At 37.3% G+C, this 20,504-nt stretch overlaps 1 protein-coding gene across 1 annotated transcript in view; it reads right to left on the bottom strand.

The window, feature by feature from the left end:
- Positions 1-893: 893 nt before the first annotated feature.
- Positions 894-20,504, bottom strand: part of LOC102297388 (patched domain-containing protein 1) — a 41,017-nt gene continuing 21,406 nt past the window's right edge. Inside the window, exons 2-3 of the mRNA XM_005950184.3 lie at positions 3,096-3,591; positions 894-2,542 (exon numbers count right to left, since the gene is read on the bottom strand). Coding sequence (XP_005950246.2) covers positions 2,493-2,542; positions 3,096-3,591 — 546 coding nt within the window. The 3' untranslated portion in view covers positions 894-2,492. The remainder of the gene's footprint in view (positions 2,543-3,095; positions 3,592-20,504) is intronic.

The following is a 20,504-nucleotide window of genomic DNA, read 5'->3' as shown; positions in this document are numbered from 1 at the left end:
TAATATGCTTAATTGGTAGTAGGCTTTCGAGCCTATACAGCTTGAAGTAAGACAACATGCATGAAGAGGATGATGTGGACAAAATACTCATTTGCTTAATAATTCTGCACTCCCTATAATAAATTCTGTTTTCATGGATGCCTGGATGTTAAACTTAATTGTTACACCTGGTAAAGCAGCAATGCTGATTATTTTAATAAAGATGAAATAATTTAGACAGTTTTTAACTCTCAGTGATGCCGCAGTGTTCGTTTGATTTTGGGACCTGAAGCAGACGGAGTTTTGGACCCAGATTACTCTGCAAGGCTTCTGACTACGGCAGCCGTAATGCTCTGGCAATCCATCCTTCACAGTGTTGCCAACTTAGCGACTTTGTCGCTATATTTAGCGAGTTTTCAGACCCCCTTAGCGACTTTTTTTCTAAAAAGTGACTAGCGACAAATCTGGCGACTTTTTCTGGTATTATTGGAGACTTATTTATGACAACTTTTTGAGGGCAGGAGACGTTCACACCCATGCGTCCAAACTGCAAATGAATCGCGTATAAGCGAAGCCGCTGCTTCCGCACAGACTGTAACGCAGTCAGTTTTTCTTTTACTGTGATTCTGTTTTGTGGATCACAATGTTTAAAACTACTTATAAACACACACACACAAAGTAACTCCACCAGAGCGTCTATTTTGGGTCACTTATGCCGGTCCACGCCCGGGTAAAGGAGCAGGGTTGGAATTGTGACATTAAAAAATAATAATTGCTAAAGAAATTTAATTTATAGTTCTAAATAAATTCTAAATGCATTTACAATGTTTTTTACTCACTTCTTGTCTCTTCCACTATTTTATTTCTCTCTCCAACAACATAGGTTGCAATTACATTAGCATGACCAATTATGCAAATTAGGCAATGACTTCATTTAGCGAATTCTAGCGACTTTTAGGACAACCAATAGCGATTTTCCTTACTGAGGAGTTGGGAACACTGATCCTTCATAGCTTACTAAAGTTGTACTAAAACATTTTTTGACAGATTTCTGCGCGCCTTGTACTACATAAAATCGGTTCGAGGTCAGAATTCATACATAAGAATGCTGATGACCCTGATACATGCTTCAAATAATACCGTGATATGGATTTTAGGCCATATTGCCCAGCCCTACTCCTACCTTTACAAACCAATAAGAATCTTTCTTCTTTGCCACATCATCCAAAACTGATAACCAATTTGGCATCAAGAATACCTAAAAATGCACATCTCACTGCTAGCATGTTGCTGATTCAGCAGGTTTTCTACTGGCAAACACTGTTGAGTTATTGTAATCACACTATATTTTTCAATAACACAGCAACCCATTACTGAACTAAATTCATTAATAACATTACACTTGCATTTCTATCATTAATCATGTTACAAAGTTTCCTTAGTTATCTGCACACCAACGCAAAGCTAGCCAAAAATGAGTGATGATAAAGCTATGTGTATACCCAACAGCCAGCAGCCAGAGTGAACTTCAACAGGTAACAGACTGATTAGAAGTCAGGCCACAGCCTCCAATTCTACCTGTTCATATTTCTAAAGTAGAGTCAGTGTGGCAATCGCTTTGAAGTCTCTTTGTGCTGGTTTTCATCTTTGCTTGGTGTTGTCGACTTTATGTTCATAGGTAAGTTTGAAAACAAAGATCATATGTGTGTCTTCATAAGGATAGGGATTTGTGTTGGTGTGTGGGACTGTAGCTTAAGGTTTATACTGATAACTGGTTATTAAGAAACAATGTGATTCAGGTCACTTTTTGAAGTAATATTTATGTTAATTTACAATCTTCAGTACCTGCATTTTTAGTTGTCAATGTCAAGGATTAAAATACTGATATTGTATTGTACTGCTTTCTATTTTTCTAATAAAATTGAAAGGATTGAACAGGGGGAAAAAAATCTTATGACACTTTATGCAATCGAGGCATATTCTGTAATTTTCTAAAAAACAAAAAATAACAAACAAACAAAAAATACAAAATAAAAACAAGCCTGCTGGAGGGGAAAACTCTCCTCTACAACATGTAACTTACGATACCATGAAATACTGAGTAAATGTTTTTAGCCTTTTTGAAAATATTACATCTTAGATTTACATTGCATTAACATTTTACTGCATTGGCATCCTATACTATAGTTTGTTATTTGAAAGATGTATATGGCCTTAGCTAACAGGAACAGCAAGCTAGTATGTTTGATTTTTGTAGGGGTTTTTTTTGTATAAAAATAAAAGGAAATACATTTTTGATTTTCAGTTAGAATGTTAGAATGTTTTTTGTCTCATTGCTAAGACTCTGGAACACAATTTTTAAAATAAAGACATAATCCCATAGGATAGAGTCATCACCAAGGATGACTTGGACCTCATGGGCATAACTTATTGGTAGTGAGTCTCATCACACAAAAGCTTTAAGGCGTTAATTAGTCTTGTGCTACCAGATAAGGATGCACCTTCACAGTATTTCAGTGAACTTGCTTTGCCCTCTGGTTTGGATGGGACTTCAGTGTGATCTCTACAGAAAAAAAAGAGTAAATGTCTTTTTTTTTTTTTACTATACGTATACATTTGCAAACAATAACTCATTCACTTAAAAATAAAAACCCACAACATCACTGCAGTAGAAACTCGTGAATTTTGATGACTTGGGCATTCATGATTCAGACAAAAAAGTTTTAAAAAACACAAAAAGGAGTTCCTGCAGTGAATCAAGACTATCAAATGACTGAAATGTGCCATGAGTTAAACATAACTTTGAATTCAAATTTAGATTTTAATTATATTGGACATGACTTCATGGTAAATTCTGGTTTGGATTTTGCTGGAGTTCAACCTGAAATTCTGTTCAGTAAGGATAGGATTGCCTTGAGAAAGGTTGTGGTGATAAAGATCAGCCAAACAAACACATATCATGCTTATTACTTTGCAGCAGTGTTGCCCATCACAATTTGCAAACCACAATCAACTCACTATCAGTGTGAACCTAAGATAAGCATTTTTACCCAACAACTGTATACACACACACACATGAACACACATTTTCTGTTATGATCCATATTGCCACTCACCCATTGCAAAGAATGGTATCCCCAGTAGTGTAGAGTTGAACTTCCCATCTGATATGAAGAAGATCCCTGCAGCCGTCACATTGGCAATGCAGATGGTCAGCACACCCAGGAGTCCCAGGAAAGGTTTCCCCCTTAGGCAGTCCCGCATAGAGCTGGAGATGGTGGCGGCCAGGAGCACCAGCACCAGACTGACCAACACCTCACCCTTGGCCAGCAGGCCCGTCTGGTGGAAGTCCCGCCACAGACTGAAGGATGTGAGTGACTGGATGTGGAGCTGGTCTGCTGCATGGGGGACCTCGGCTGTGGACAGTCGACTGGCCAGGGCACAGAACTCATTCTCCCAGCGCTCTGCAATAGCATCCTGCACCACGGGTCCATGATTTCGGAGGTAGTATGTGATTTGGACAGCACGAGCAAACTTGACCTGCTGGTCACGGCTGTTGGGTGAGAAGGACACACCGCCCAGCTGGTGCCCGATGAAGGCCACACGGCCATCCTGCACAGAATTCAGAGGTATTAGATATTAGCTGCAATTAAAGTAGCATACCATGGAAGGCACAGGAGTCCAGTAACTTCAAAGCAAATGTCCTGCTTCTCACTATACATTTTTTGATACCAGCTTTCATTTTTGTTCTATTTGCTTTACTTTTTAATATGAACCCACCTCACAGCTGCGGACAGGACTGATGCTGTTCTGTACTAATTTTTTCATTAATCAGATTGTACAGCACAAACAAGACGTCACAGTGACAAGAGCTTGGAGATAAGTCCAAGAAGAATTGCACAGGAGGAATTCAATAAGCCTGCTGGAACAATAAAAGTGAGTAAGCATTAGTCTATCACACAGAAGTCAGATTATAATAGAAGCCTGTTGGTTGTTGTTACACAACCATTCATTATTAAGTTGAAAGTATTGGCAGAACTACTGATGTATAAGGTGCCAAATGATACAGCAGTGCAGCCCAGCAAAGGCAAGGGATGACCAAATAATGCTACATGCTATAAGGGTCTGATGCAAACAGAAACATGACAAATATGCATCAATCTCTTGGCTTCACCCAGGTAAAAGGTGACTCGTTGAGAAAAATTTAACTGTTCCAAATGAGAAATAAAAAGATGTGTCACTGGGTAATGGGGTTTCCACAATTACCTTAAACCTGTTCCTGTTATATTAGCCATTACTGCCACAGACTACATCAAAAAAAAGTTATAATGCCACTGGTACATTATATCTTTTTTTCTTTTCAGGAATGGTTGCTGAAGGCATCCTGAGGTAGGTCAAAGTTATCTCACCAGTGATGATGTCAAGCAAACTAAAAACGAAATTAAAAGCAATTCTGAGAAAAAAAGGCAATGACAACAAAATTCATTAATAAAACATTAAGATTAATTATTTTAATTATTTAATTATTCATAAGTGGAAAACATTTAACACAGCTATCAATCTTCCCAGAAGAGGGTGTTCTGGCATTTTCACCCCAAGGTAAGATTGTGCAATGATCAAAGAAAAAGCACAAAAATAAATAAAATAAAGGAAATGAATCAAAAGTTACTTTTCAGATGTTAAACTTCACTGTTAACCTCCTAAGACCCAAACTCTTTCATGGCATGCATTTTTAATTTCTCTTTGCTATTTGGGCTGATTGGGACCTGATGAATGTAAAAACAAAGAATTGCGTGATTTAATTTTTTTTACCTGATTTTATTTTTGAGAAAAAACGAGATCCACATAAGAGGACATTCACTGTAAATTTTGACAGAACAGTGGCAGTATAACATCCTCGTAAATGGATATCAGGCCCTCCCATATGGAAAAGATATATATAAAACTTATAAAGTTTGTATCTGTCTTGTGTGAAACCTGTATGAAAAGCATACAAAAGTGAAAACAGATATAAGATCCCTTGAAAAATTATATAAACGAAACTTGTATGTTTTGGATACTTACTAAAACAATATATGAAAGTAATGAGAAAGTGGCCACTTTCATGAGTAAATCATATAAGCCTTATATGATTCACTATATGAAGTAGGCCACATCTTATGCAAGTCTTTTATAAGTTTTTACTATTTCTTTTCCATATGGGCTTGTAGAGCAAAATTGACTATTTTGGTCTAGACAACCCAAAATGTGATATCCACATATGTGGACGCCAGGTCCTAGGAGATTAAAGAACAGTTAGAAAACGACTGAACAAGTAGAGTCTGTTTGGAAGGGTCTGAAAGGTCCTTTCTTTAAACAGAGCACGGCAGCACAACTTAGCTAACATGTTTCATTACTTGAGGCAAAAACATACTGCTGCATAGAACCAGGCTGTGAAAGACAAAAAACTAGCAGCCTCACTGGTTACACATGCTACTTACACTCTAGATGACACGAAGAACAAATGCTGAATGGACAATAATAATGCAGTTAAATGGTGGAAAAGCAGAAAATAGAAAATATTTTTCAGTTTTATTCTGTCATAATATTGTCGGCTCAGAGTTACTAGATACAGTATTTACTTTAGTTATTATTAAACCAAAGTTTTACACACACTCATGTTATCCATCTACATTTTTTATTTAAAACTAATATTGCGACTAATATTGCACTACAATGGGACCTTATTTCAATGGAAATTCAAATTCAAATGAGGAAATCTGTCCTCAGTGACAGTAGATGTTTGGGAAAGATGGATCAAAAATAGTCTTCATTTACTTGCACTTATAAAGGCTATAAACTCGAAGAGTCCATAAAATGTTCACAATTTTTTTCTCTATATCATCAGAAATATTGTTATTGCAGATTTTCTTGAAATATCTTCCTCCAATTTTGAGACTATACTGCCCACCCTGTTTCTGGATTTTGGTTTAGTTTTTGAAAAACAACACAATAATTACATAGTAAAATATTTCATGTTATTCTTCAGCTGATGTTCTCTTTAAATTGTTTTGGAACCAGATAATTTCTCATTTTGCCCTGATACATAAAAGAGGGTGGGCTTTCTTTTTTATATGAGGGTCCTGCATTGAAAGTATATATGAAAGACATAAAAAAATAGTATAGTTTTTGTTGTTCATCATTTATTTCCCTTGCCTGGTTTAGATTTTTAGGTAATGTGTCCAAATATGTGTATTTATTGTGACTGTATGGTAAAGTAATTAAACTAATAATGCACACATTATAGCTATAAGCTTATGCCTCAAAAGTAATTATACAATTATTTAAAGCTGCAGCGCAAATATTGTATTGGTCTATTTAATCACTAAATCAAGACACGCACCAGTGAAACTGTGAAACTCCTGCCTGGTTGCCGCAACCAGAACAGTTTCAGTTTTAATTTGCAGCATATTGTAGATGTGCTTTATCTTGTCACAAACACAATAATCCAGCACAATCAAATAGTCGCAATGTACTGTTTCACAGCAGGGAGCTTGATAAAAATCTGAGGCTTCTAGATAAATAAATCCCTGCAATTGTTTGCTTCATTTTCAGTAAACAATTTACTTCAGTGTGAGGAGAAAGGAGTTATTCCACTCTGGGATTATGTGAACAGCAGGATAAACTGGTGGTGGACACTGCATTTTGAAGTCACATGATTGAGCTCATCCATAACTCAAAAGTCAGGTTTTCTGTCAGAGTCTGAGACTTATATTACTGTCTGCTTCAAATCGATCCATTTATAAGAGTGAGATCTACATGTTATTTTTGAGCTTTATCATTCTTCGAAAACAATCCCAACTCGGTGCTTCAGATTTGTCATTTCATGACAGTGTACGAACATGTCTATGTAATGTAATCACATTACATTGCTGAGGGAGCTCAAAAAGCTTTTGCTCCAATTTCACTTGTGTAATTTCGCAAAGCTCAAATTACTCTATCACACTCACTTCCTGGTTTCACTAAAGCATTTCAAATGAATCTCAACAGTCACAGCACACTTATGTATAAATATCTGCACTGAGCCAATACATGCTCAGAGTGTGTGCAGTCTTAAACATGTGTGCCTTTGAAGCTTTAAAGAAAGGGAGTAATGAGACATAATCGGGGCAACAATTTCTGTGCCTGCAGAATTGTCAGCTTTGTTCTCTATTCTTCTTTGTGGCAGTCCTTATAAGACAAAATATAGTTGCGTATGAGAGTGAGGCCAGGTGAGCACAGAGAGGCAAAAAAGGAACTGTGTGTGATAAATGTGCTGAGTGATGTGTGAAAGAGGGAGGTGACACCTCACTGCTGTCTGAGGTGAGATGGAGGTGGTGATGGTGGAAGAGGTGGAGAAAGAGCTTTCCTGGTTCAACCACTACTAGTATTTGAGTTTTCTTTAAAATACCTAATTTTTCACTATGTTCAATAAGTCCACATTAGGTTCAAACCAACACATTATTAAATAAGCAAAAGGTAAAAAAAAATGGGTAAGAAGACCTACAGTAAGAATCAGGAAGGTTTGAATTTTCAAACATATGCTACAACCATTATGCTAGCCCAGGTTTGTTATTAGCCACCTGTTACGTTGGGATAGTTTTACATAAATGATAAATACAGCCTAAAGGAGTTAATAGAACTACAGACTTGTATTCTAAAAGACTCAGACAGATGAGATTACTGAAAACCATCTACCTTCAGTTGTTCTGCTTACATCAGCTTATAGCTTATGTCTCTCACAGCTTATGTGTTAGGTGATATAGTAATCACTCACCACTCTCTCACTTTTCCCTCGTACTGGTGCAGTGAGAGCTACACCTTGTCCTACACCACACACCTATTCTGGTATTAAAAGTAAAGGTGGCTAGTACTCTGTTAGCTCCCCAGCAGCACAGTCTCTAACAACGTTTGTTGTGAAAATCCAGCTTTGCATTATGTTCTGCCAAGGGTATCACCCCCACACCCCACTCACAAATTTTGTGATCGAGCGAATGTTTTAAATATTTGATTGCAGAATAAAATTCAGACTATTTGTTGGCAAACCTAACTGTAGCTGGTTTGGCACTGGCCGTGTGGATTTTAAGATAGTAACCTAAACCAAATCCTACGCCTAAGACAGGTAGTTGATAGGTTTGTTTAGCACAAACCCCTCGCTGGAACAATTAGAGACAATTCTACTACAATGGCAAAAAGCACTGGACACCAGGCAGAGCTCTTTGTGTGATCTCGTGCACAAGGGAGAGAACTGTGACGAGCGCTGCTCCTGACGCTCGAACCCCAGTCACTCTCAGTTAGCTCCCCCGTAGCACTGCTCTTTATTATGGTTACATGAATATGCATAGGTTCATTAACATATGGCATCTTACATAGGCATACACGTGAACAAAGAGTACCGTCTGTGTGTATGTGTAGGTATGCGTGTGTGTTTTTGTGTGCGTGTCAAGATGTGACCCTGTGAACGACTCCCCAGAGCTGGTGCCAGGAGTCTAGCGGTCCACCTAAACAAAGGGCTCTTATAATTAAACAGATACAGAGTAGGTGTCCTCCTATACCATAAATCAGTAAGAGAAGGTACGACCTCTCTCATGACCTTAGGGTGTGTGTGCATGCCAGAACCCTCTGGAAGGCACACTACTTAGGATCAGACAGCCTATCAATATGCAATCGATTATATATACTTATATAAGCATATATGAGTATATATTTCTAAACATACATCACAATCCAACAATATAAACCTAACAGTAGTCATTATTGAAATTAAACTGATTGGACGTGCAAAAAGATGTCCAAGTCAAAATTACTGAGGAGTAGAAAGTAAAGCCTGACCCAAACATGTTTTCACTCATAGTGACCTTCTGAGGTGAAACATTTGATAGGAATGAGGTTTTTGCAAATGAAGATTCAAATAGTGCGTATGATGCATTCTTATCAACTGTAATTTCACTATATGAAAAACATTGTCCTTTAATGAAAATCACTAGAAAGCATCACAGATCAAATAAGCCATGGATCACAAAGGGGATAGAAGATGCATGTAAAAAGAAAAATAATCTATATAAGAGATTCATAAAACAGAGGACAAAAGATGCTGAAATAAAGTACAAGTTATATAAAAATAGATTAGTAAATATTATAAGAACAAGTAAGAAAGAATTTACCAAATTATTAGGCACAATATCACTACTCCCACAGTTCTCAAAAATTTTAGAAAAGTTATTTGTTAATAGACTTGATAAATATATTGAGAAGCATAATCTCCTAAGTGATAACCAATATGGCTTTAGAGTGAAAAGGTCCACTTCAATGGCAGTGATGGAACTTGTTGAAGGGATATCTAATGCAATAGATAATAAGGAATATACTGTTGGTGTTTTTATAGACTTAAAAAAGGCGTTTGATACAATTGATCATTCTATATTAATGAATAAACTAGAGAGATATGGCATAAGAGGGATAGCATACAAGTGGATGAAAAGTTACCTGGATGAAAGATATCAATATGTCGAATTCAATAATGTAAAATCTAAGCAGTTGAAGGTAACTTGTGGTGTTCCTCAGGGCTCTGTGCTGGGCCCTAAATTATTTATATTATATATAAATGATATATGTAGTGTTTCCAAACTGTTAAAATGTGTATTGTTTGCTGATGATACCACTCTGTACTGCTCAGGTAAAAACTTAGAACAGCTTCTGACTACAGCGGAAAAGGAGTTAAATATATTAAAAAACTGGTTTGATGTAAATAAGTTATCATTAAATATAAAGAAAACAAAATTGATTATTTTTGGCACTAGACAAATGAAAAATGTATCTAAAATAAGGGTTAATGGAATTGAAATTGAAAGAGTGTACGAAAATAAATTTCTTGGAGTGATAATTGATGATAAGCTGAGTTGGAAGTCTCATATAAACCATGTGAAAACAAAAATGTCAAAAACCATTGCTATTCTCTATAAAACAAAGCATGTCCTGAACAAAAAAACATTATACACACTTTATTGTACTCTGTTGCTTCCATATATGACTTACTGTCTGGAGATATGGGGTAATGCATATAAAACGAACACTCTTCATATTTTCAAGTTACAAAAAAAAGCTATAAGAATTATAAACCAATCAAACTATATAGAACCAACTAACATTTTGTTTATTAATCTGAATACCCTGAAATTTTATGATTTAGTTGAATATAAAATGGCACAGATAATGTATAAAGCACAAAATAACTTGCTTTGCCCCAGTACTCAGAAGCTGTTCAAAGTCAGAGAGAGTCAATATGACTTAAGGGGAACAGATTTCTTTAAAAAAAACAAGATAAGGACAAATATAAAGCAGAGATGTGTTTCTGTTAGAGGAGTTAACCTGTGGAATAGTTATGACAGTGATTTAAAAAGGTGTAGTTCATTTTCCTTGTTTAAAAACATGTTTAAAAATAGAGTAATAGAAAAATATATAAATCAAGAATGAAAAGAGCAAAAAGGAGAAAAAAAAACAACCTCTTGATTCTTTTGCTTTGATGTAGTTACTTATCTAAGGTGGAAAGTTTTTTTTTCTTTGTTTTTTTTGTTTGTTTGTTTGTTTGGTTTTTGCTTTGTTTTATTATTTTCTTCAAGCCCTGTGTACAGGAGCTGCATACAAAAAGATATTTTGTGAAAAGGGTTGGCGTAATAAGCAAATGCTTCAGCCAATACCTTTTGATTAGCCTTGTCTCATGCTTTCTTTCTTTATGGTAGATTTTTGTTCTGTTTTCACTGTTTGTTTGTTTGTTTGTTTTTTCACTGTTTTCACTGAGATTTGAATTTGAATGCTAATCAATAAAATCAAATCAAATCAAAATCAAATCAAACATACGACTGGATTTAGACTTCTGTGGGAACTCTGAATTCTAACTTACGATGTAACCAGAAAACCTTCTTAACCCTACACCACAACCTTCCACGCCATTCAAGTTGTTGCAGACTGCATCAACCCGACGTGTAGTTCCATAAACAAACCAAACCATATTCCTGGATCCTAAACCTGTGTTTTGGAGGTCCTACGGTATATTTCTTGTCATGGTTTGCTTTTGTCTGTTGAAAAGCTCATCTTGCTAGTTTGGGGTTTCTTTAACTCTTGCTCTTTACTGTGTCTTTGCAATAAGAGTTAAAGAAACTTTTGCCATTTTATCTAAGAACAGCTAAGATGGCTGTTCTTAGCTAAGAACAGCTAAGATGGCAAAAGTCTTCATTTCTGTACAGAAGTTGACTGCTGAAACACTTTTAACCCCATTCAGCTCAACCCCCACAACCACCAATGGGGTTTCATAAAACCCCATTGGTGGAGTCCACTGTTTCCAAAAAGTTGTGTTTTTATTGTAACACATGCACTAATTTTCATAAATCTTGCCTGTCACTAAAAAAGAAATGAATAAAACGTACACTGAAAAAAACTTAAACTAAATTAAAACTAAACATTTTCAAATGATAAAAAATAATAATCTGAAATAAAAAAAAATCTACTGTGGAAACTAAAGTGACATAAAAACAGAATGTCAAGACAAATTAAAAGCTAATTAGAAAATAAAAAATTATAATAACTGTGGTTTAAATGGGAGCTCTACTGACCTTCATATGATACCGTCATCATAATAATCATTATGAACATTAACTACTTCAGTGAGAGGAGGAGCTGTGTTTCCGTCTGTCCACAGTAGTGCTGTGTTAAGTTGTGTATAAGCTCAAGGAGGCAAAGACAGACCTGTCTGTAATTATATTCTTTGAAATGAGTGCCTAAATCAATATTATTTATTCATGGCTCAAGAGTTGGGTGTTCATCTCGTAACCGGAAGGTTGCCGGTTCGAGCCCTGGCTCGGACAGTCTCAGTCGTTGTGTCCTTGGGCAAGACACTTGACCTACCACCTACTGGTGATGGCCAGAGGGGTCGATGGCACAATATGGTAGCCTCGCTTCTGTCAGTCTGCCCCAGGGCAGCTGTGGCTACTACTGTAGCTTGCCTCCACCAGTGCGTGAATGTGAGAGTGAATGAATAGTGGAATTGTAAAGCGCTTTGAGGGCCCCGTAAAGTGCTATATAAATGCAATCCATTATTATTATTTTAATCTTAATTAATAGCTTAGTATCAGTTTTCTAGGCAACCCTATACTGATATACTGTATGTAATGCAGTGGTTTATACATTCAATCCTGAGACACAAATCCCTTTGGGGCTGCATCTGGAAGAGCATTAAAAAATTAAATTCAATTACATTAAAAACTGCAAAAATTGCAATTATTCTTTGTTCAAAGACTGACAGAAGTCATAATTTATTATTGTTTATACAATCTTCTGCTTTCTAGGTTACTAGAAAGGTTACTATGGAGTCAACACATTTGATGTCTCAGATTAATTTCTAGCCTTTTGATCATTTTATCATGTTAGGTTGCACAGGACGAGGGCGACTAATGCAGCTGCTGTGACATGTTTGTTTGCTCAATGTTTGTTTTTCAAGCAAATTCACCACTTCAGTTTTTATTTATACTATTTTTTACATGTTCCTATGATATAATGAAAAATATAATTTCTCTAAGAGTTGTGAAATCTGTTACTGTCATTACTGCTCCATGCTTCTTATCCAATAAATAAGTGTTAACCTATAATTACTAATGAGCTGGAGAGCAGCAGTTAATATCTGTATGACCTTGGACAAAATTTAGTTTTAGGTACACCCAAGTATTTGGGTAATGGTGTACTGCTTAAGGTTAGGGGTTAAATACAAAAGTATGTATTTCAAGGGATGTCACTGGAACTAATACTTACAATACTTGTCAAACTTTTTTTTTCTTTACCACAGGCACGTAGGAAGCATATATGCCAAGGCTACAATATGCTGACAGGTGTTCTAGTTTAGGCTAAAAAAGAAGAATGATGCCCACAAGCACAGCAAACGTGAAAGATGGCATCTAGTGCGGCTGTTCTGAAGCAGATTAACAATTCAAACTGAACTACCAGGATTCGGTTCTCTCCAAAAACCCTTTCTCAATTCCCATCCCTAGTTCCTTCTAGCCTTCCCAACATCTTAATCTGTCTTGTCAACAAAATAGAATTTTAACATTTTAAATTAGTAGAATGTTATGTACAAGTTTCTAATCAAGCAGTTTATGTTTAACTACATGGGAAAATCATTTTTTTTAATATTAGAATAAGTACTGAGAGTGTAATTCTACTGACATTATTATAGACAACTTAAGTATCATGAACATTTCTCCTGTTGTTTCAGTGGCTACATTTCTACATTTTTTTCATAATATTTTGTGTGTTTTTATTTAGAAAATTAAAATATAGCAGACAGATTAAAATAGCAACATCTATTTTAAGCTTTTTCTCCTGGAAATAAAACTTGGCAAAAAGTTTTTTTCATAGGTTATTTCTGTATACAAGTATGTACATAAATAACCCTGGTTGTAACATCAAAGAGTAGGATAAGGCATTAGAAGTCAGAAAAATGAATTAGCTCAGACAGCTCGTCACACTGGCAAACAGCAAGGGGGAGGATTCAGGAACACGGAGAGTGCAGAGTGACTGACACAGTGCAGGGAGAGCTGGAGGTCACATAAACCTTCAAGACGGAAATATTGTAGTTCGATATTTTAGTTCGAGAGAGTGATGTGAGTAAGACTGAAAATATATTACATTAAATTCATTATATTATAAGAAATTATAAGAAAACTTGGAAACTTGTATGTAATTTACATATTCTTTTCACCTAAAAACAAGACTGAAGACAAGGCTGGACGATGGTATGGTGAATTTTCAAGATGAGAAAATTTGATAATTGACACTGAATTTGGTTTTGTTTTGTTGTTCCTATCAAAAGTCAAATAGTTGAAGACGCTCTCTAAAGAAAGTATTTTATGATACTGAAGAAAGCTGAAATCTTTCAAATGCTGTGTACTTTCTAGTGTTAGCACAAAGTGAAAAAATGCTGCGATAGCGTCTGCTGGATGGAAGGAGAGAAAAGAGTCCATGTGAGGGGTGTGAGGGGTCAAGCATGATGCCAGAGGCCTTATTATTATATCAGCGGTTGTGGTAGATGTCCTTTAGCAAACGGAGAGATTTCCGATGATCTTGGCAGCTACTTTAACAATTCATTGTAGTTTGCTGAGATCGCCAACATTGCAGTTGCCGAACCACACGGAGATGCAGCTGGTCAGAACGCTCTCTATGGTGCCCCTGTAGAATGTGGTGAGAATGGGAGGAGAGAGGTTGGCCCGCTTCAGGCGTCTCAGGAAGTGGAGGCGCTGCTGGGCCTTTTTGATGATGGTGGAGGTGTTGGTGGTCCAGGTGAGGTCGTCTGAGATGTGAACTCTCAGGAACTTGATGCTGTTAATGGTCTCTACCATGGAACCGCGCATGCTGAGTGGTGGTGTGTGGGTGGACCGAGTCAACGATCATCTCCTTGGTTTTTCTCCACATTCAGTGACACGTTGTTCTTGCAGCACCTGGATGCCAGCTGTTGAATTTCATCTCTGTACGGTGACTTGTCGTTGCTGCTGATGAGTCCAACCACAGTTGTGTTTTCAGCGAACTTGATGATGTGGTTAGAGCTGTGTAGTGTGGTGCAGTCGTGTGTCAGGAGGGTGAATAAAAGTGGGCTGAGAACACAGCCCTGAGGAGCTCCTGTGCTAAGCCTGATGGTGCTGGTGATGTTGTTGCAGATTCGGACGGACCGAGGCCTCTCTGACAGGAAATCTAGTATCCAGTTTCAAACAGAGGTGCTCAGTCCCAACTTGCTGAGTTTCTCAAACAGTTTTTGGGGTACTGAGGATTTCTTTGGCACCAGGATGATGGTGGTGGACTTGAAGCACGCTGGGACGATCATCTGGCTCAGTGAAGACTTGAAGATGTCTGTGAAGACATCAGCCAGCTGATCAGCGTAGTCTCGCAGCACACGACCTGGGATGTTGTCTGGTCCAGCAGCTTTCCGTGGGTTGACCTTGGTGAAAATTCTCCTCACGTCGGCTGCAGGCAGAGAGATGGTCTGGTCGGTGGTGGGGGGCATGGCTTTCTTCACTTGCGTGTTGTTCAGTGCATCAAACCGTGTGTAGAATTTGTTCAGCTCCCCAGGAAGTGTGGTATCTCCATCACAGCACAACACTCCAACACACCAAACAGTAGGGTGGCAGAGTGCTGAGAGTGGTAGTGTATAAAAGTTGCCAGAGCTCAGTTCAGTTATTAACAGTTCCAAACCTCTTCTGTCATTAACATCAGCACAAAAACTGTGTGCCAGAAGCTTCACAGCATGGGACTTTAATGGCTGAGGATCTCCTTGAGGTGTAATGTGTAGATGCCCCAGTACTTTTGTCCATATAAGGTATAAACTTGCAGCTATAGGAATGTACAAAAACATTAAATTACTGTTTTACTGAAGCTGTACCCCACGTTAACACGTTCACATGTTTATATTAAGTGGCACAGCATGATGGCAAGGTAGGAAATGGCACTGAAAAAAAATGTATGTAATAAAGAATGTAATAAACTACCTCACTCTGAAGTGGCAAATGACAGTGAAATGACTCATTCTAATTTAGTGGCTCTTCAGTACTACCATTTATTTTCTTTTAGCATTACATTGATCATTTACATAAAGCAGTAGCTGTCATTCAGAAAACAGCCTCAAAAGATCTTTTTTTCTATTTACTTTTGTGCAACAGCAGATTCTTGTGGCTGTAGGAACTATAATAGGAAAAAGATGAAGGCCAGCAAAGGGAAAAACATGGGGTAGAGGGATTGAACATCCAAAAATCAGCCTCCAGGGCTAAAAACTGAAGCCAGTGCAGTTCCTAAAGTGTCCTCTTGAGTCTAACTGAAAAAGACAGTCAACCCCCATAGACTGCCAAATTTTAAGTTCATGGGGATTGGAAAACTTTAAAGCAGAAAACAAACAGCCTGATACTAAAATTTGTTAAAGCTTGTTTTTCTCTTCCATTTTTTTAGACTCAAAACAACTTGTATTAATCGTATTAAGGCTTGAAGAATTATGGATTATTAGAAACATGGTTACTTTGAATCTGTGGTGGGTTCTGAAACATCTGGCTGCAGCTGTTTGCTTATGTGTCACCCCTGCTAATTGAAGTGAACCTGACTTTTTGACTGCGTGCCTCTTGTTGGTGCCTTTTGAACCATTTTGGATGCAGTTATCTGAAGAATTGCTTCATGTATTATTATTTGTTGTAACAGCCTGTCAACGAAGTCTGTGTTTCAGTTTTTGGTGAATTAAATTCCAACTACTTTATTTGTATATGACAAAACAATAGTTAGCAGGAATCAGTGTCTGCATGAGGTTTATGGTGACATATTGCTAATATGACGTGTTGCTTTATGTGATATTTAGCACTTGCCTATGTCAATCTACAACACAAATTCTAATGCAGCAAAGCAATGAGATCAAATTATGATGATCTTCAATGCCAAAATGATGTCTTTTTTAAAGTACCACATCGGCAGGTACATGGTTTTCCACCTTCTAAAAGAGTGCTTTATCATTCTTTTTGGGAAATGACATGACACTGAATAAAACAGCTCAATGAAGAGAAAACACAAATTCTAAAACCACGCTGGGCTACAACTTGACATCCAAAAGAAGAATATACTGTCTATCTATCTAACTGAATATTAGGAGCCAAGCAGTCTGTAACAGCACGATGGATGGCCTCATCACTGTGTTCAGACACCGATGCTGCTCGGATGGCTCTGCTGTGGCAGCTCTTGGAGGAAGTTACAACCCACCATCCTGGAATCCAGGCATGTGATACTCTGAATTTGTGTTCATGTCAGTCTGAGCCCACTGTACATGTGCTGCAGATAGAGAAAGTGTAAAGTGGCCTGTACATCACAATGAAATTATCTAGTGGTGTATAAAATTGATATTAGAGTGACTATTTCTGTGTTCTGTCACAGCCAATAAAGAGTGCAAAAAGATGTATATGGTTCAAAAAACATATATGTTATGTAGTTACCACAATAGAGTGTATATGAAAGATGGACACAGCTTCCAGGTGGTGCAAAGTCAAAGCTGATGTGAGAGTGACCTAAATCTGAACTCCTTCTAATGCTGGTAGGGGTTTATGGCAGTGTTGGGCAAGTTACTTTGAAAAGGTAATTAATTATAGTTACTAGTTACTTCTTCAAAAAAGTAACTGAGTTAGTAACTGAGTTACAAGATTCTAAAATTAATTAATTACTTGAAAAGTAACTATTGCGTTACTTTTAAAAAAATGTTTAACCCTCTGGGGTCCAGGGTATAATTGGCCAAGTTTCACAACTTTTGATTTTACCTCTGCATTTCACCTTTAAAAACTATTTACTTTGCCTTGTTTGGTATCATCCTTTTCAGCACAACCTCACGTGTCTGAATTTACAGTTATGTTTTCATTTTGACATACTGTATTAACACAATTGATCTAGAATCAGACAAAAAAACATAAAATCCGAGGAGAAAAAGTGATATTTTTTACTGTAACAACCACAAACATGTTTATTGAATCATATTTCATAACTTTAAATGCAAATATAAATAGTCATTTTGAAAATCATATGCACAAGTTTTGCAAACAACAATGTTATTTACAGCCATTTACCTTTTATCCTTTTTTTAATAACCATTTCAAACTATTTACATAACAATCAGGCGTTCTGCATTCAATAAGACGCCACACAAATTATTTGTGTAACTCCAAAAAAATAATTTCTGCCCACTATACAGGAGAACATCACAAGCCTGATACCTGCAGACAGCAGTCACCTCTTTGTCACACAACACAAAACTATCCACAAAATTACACACTAACTACACAAGACAACACATTAACTACAAACATGCTAAATGTCACAAATCTCTCACATCACAAAACTCGCTCTCTCTCTTTTTCTGCTGTCTTTCTTTCTCTCTCTCTTCCTCTTGCCATCACTCCTAAAACTTTCCCCTTTTCCTAAACAACCAAATGTTTTGTTTTGTTTTCCTTTACTTCATATGTTTCATATGTTGTTTGTTTAATTTAAGACAAAAAAATAAATAAATCAATCAATGAGAGGTAAAACTTGAGGGGGTAGGGACTGTTAGAGTTTGTATTGTTGATTGTCATTTATGCTTAGAAATATTTACTTATATATGCTTAGAGTTTTGTAATTAGTTGTAGATTGGTAGAGGTTTTGATCCTTGATAGTCTGCAAACTTTGTGTGTATTAGAGAGCACTTTGGGAGCATGAGAGGTCATACCGTGTTTTATTGTTTTATGGTAGGATTAACGTAGTTGCGTCTGTTCTAGCCTAAGTGCTCTTTGTTTAGATGAACTGCAGGACTTCCTCACCGTGTTTTCTAGGATGAACCATCTAGGGTGAGGGGGAGGCTACCCTCTTCCTGACCAAGGATGTTTGACCCTTTGATCAGCACACACACACACACACACACACACACACACACACACACACACACACACACACAGTGTTTGACCCTTTGATCAGCACACACACACACACACACACACACACACAGGCAAGGTACTCTTTGTGTTTATGTAAGACGTCATATGTTAATGAACCTATGCATATTCATGTAACCTCAATAAAAGGACAGTGTATGGGAGGACGGACGAGAGCAACTGGGGTCAACCGTTCCGGTGCCTGTCCGGTTCTCTCCCGTGCACGAGAAACATGAAGAAGCTTGCCTACTTGTGTCTTGCTTTGCAGTGTAATTATATTGCCTTCAACGTTCCAGCGGATGGGTTCAAGCTACAAACCTATCAGGGACAAATAAGTAAATACTTCAGCCTACTCCTTTTCAAACAAATAATGGAATGATATTTTGTAATGATTGTGAAGGCACATGTTTGAAATGTTTGAAATAAAAATGAACTGAACTGAACTGAACTGAAATCTCATGTTGCCATATCATTTTTTTTGATTGGTCGACATGGTGCATTTTTCCACCAACACAAAAGGGCTGGGGTTTTTTATTTTTTGGTCATAAGCAGAGAGTGCTTGCTAGCGCTGTCCTTAGAGATTAAATGTGATGAAACTATTAAGGAAAAAACATGCGTATATATTGTTTATCATAACTCTGGTTTTACGTGGCCTATCAACACAATTTAAAAACTGGTATATATCACCTTGTTGCTTTGTCATCTTGAAGTGGTCATGTGATTGGCTTACCACGACTACTTTCTCAGTCAAACAGCAGCACTCATGCGATTGCTTTGCCCCCTAGCTCCAGGTGTTGTGCCAAAAAGTGATCGTCTGCCAGAAAGTGATTCCTGTCCGCTGGAGCGTGTGCAGCTGCTTAAAGCTGCAGTGCCCAGATTACTTATGTATATAGCTACTTCCGTGCAACTGATATAAGATGTGGTAAGCTGAACACAGCTTCAACCGTCTGTTTGTTAAAAAATATTAACGCGACCGCACCACATTTTCTTGTTAGTAATGGTAACGGCGTTGTAATGATAGAAAGAGTAATTAGTTAGATTACTTGCCGTTAGTAAAGCCGTTACTTGTAACGCCGTTATTCCCATCACTGGTTAACGGTAGTTGACAAAGACCTGTGGTTCTATGGGAAACTGATCCTCAACTTCTTTGCTCTCCTACCTCTGTAAATACTCTTCTGGTTAGATTTCAGGCCTAGTCACTTTTTCAAGCCACGCTGAACACAATAGTAAGTACATTTTGTAAATTATGGATAACATTAGTGTCCAGGAGGACAGTAAAGCAGCATATGCTTTACCTACTGTAAGCAACAAACTTTGGAGCTGACACGAAACACGAACAGGAAGTCAACCCTCATAGACTCTGGTATATACTCGTAGCACTTCAAGTTAGGTAGTCAAAGCAGTCTATGCCCACTGCGCAAAGTGACTTGGAGTGACATGTTTTATAAATTGTTTTTGGATGTACAATTTTGGTCCACTGAAGGAATTGTGTACAAATGTTATGTTGCCGTCTGTCTGACCTCTGTGTTACAGGCTACCTATAATCCAAACGTGGCCATTGTGGATGTCTTATTAATATCAAACAACTTAGACATCATTTTTATACTGCTTCTATAGTATCTGCAGTCTAATGTTTCCAGAGGGTGGAGGGCATGTTTTCTGTACAGAGATCAGCAGACATCTCGTCTGCTGATCTGCTGATCTTTAGATCAGCAGATCATTTTGTCAACACCATCAAATGTCAACACCATCTGGATTTTTGTCTGACGGTGTTGACCCATTTTCTAATGATGTTGACAAATGTCACAAAAGTGTGCTATTCACCATTTATATTAAGTTATTTTTTACTAATATTTCAGTCATATTACTTCTTGTGTATTTTACTGATATTTCTGCTTCACGGATGTGTCAAATATTATCAAATTTGCCTAATCTTGAATCTCATTGTGTATGTATACATTATTAATCCTGTAGGAAAATGCTTAGTCCTCTGCATTTAACCCATTCACTCAGTGATGCAGTGGGCAGCTACCAATCCAGGATAGC

Source organism: Haplochromis burtoni, unplaced genomic scaffold (assembly GCF_018398535.1).
Source record: "Haplochromis burtoni strain Fernald_Lab_line unplaced genomic scaffold, NCSU_Asbu1 Contig_724, whole genome shotgun sequence".
NCBI classification, from domain to species: Eukaryota; Metazoa; Chordata; class Actinopteri; order Cichliformes; family Cichlidae; genus Haplochromis; species Haplochromis burtoni.
This window is presented reverse-complemented; position numbering and strand designations above follow the sequence as displayed.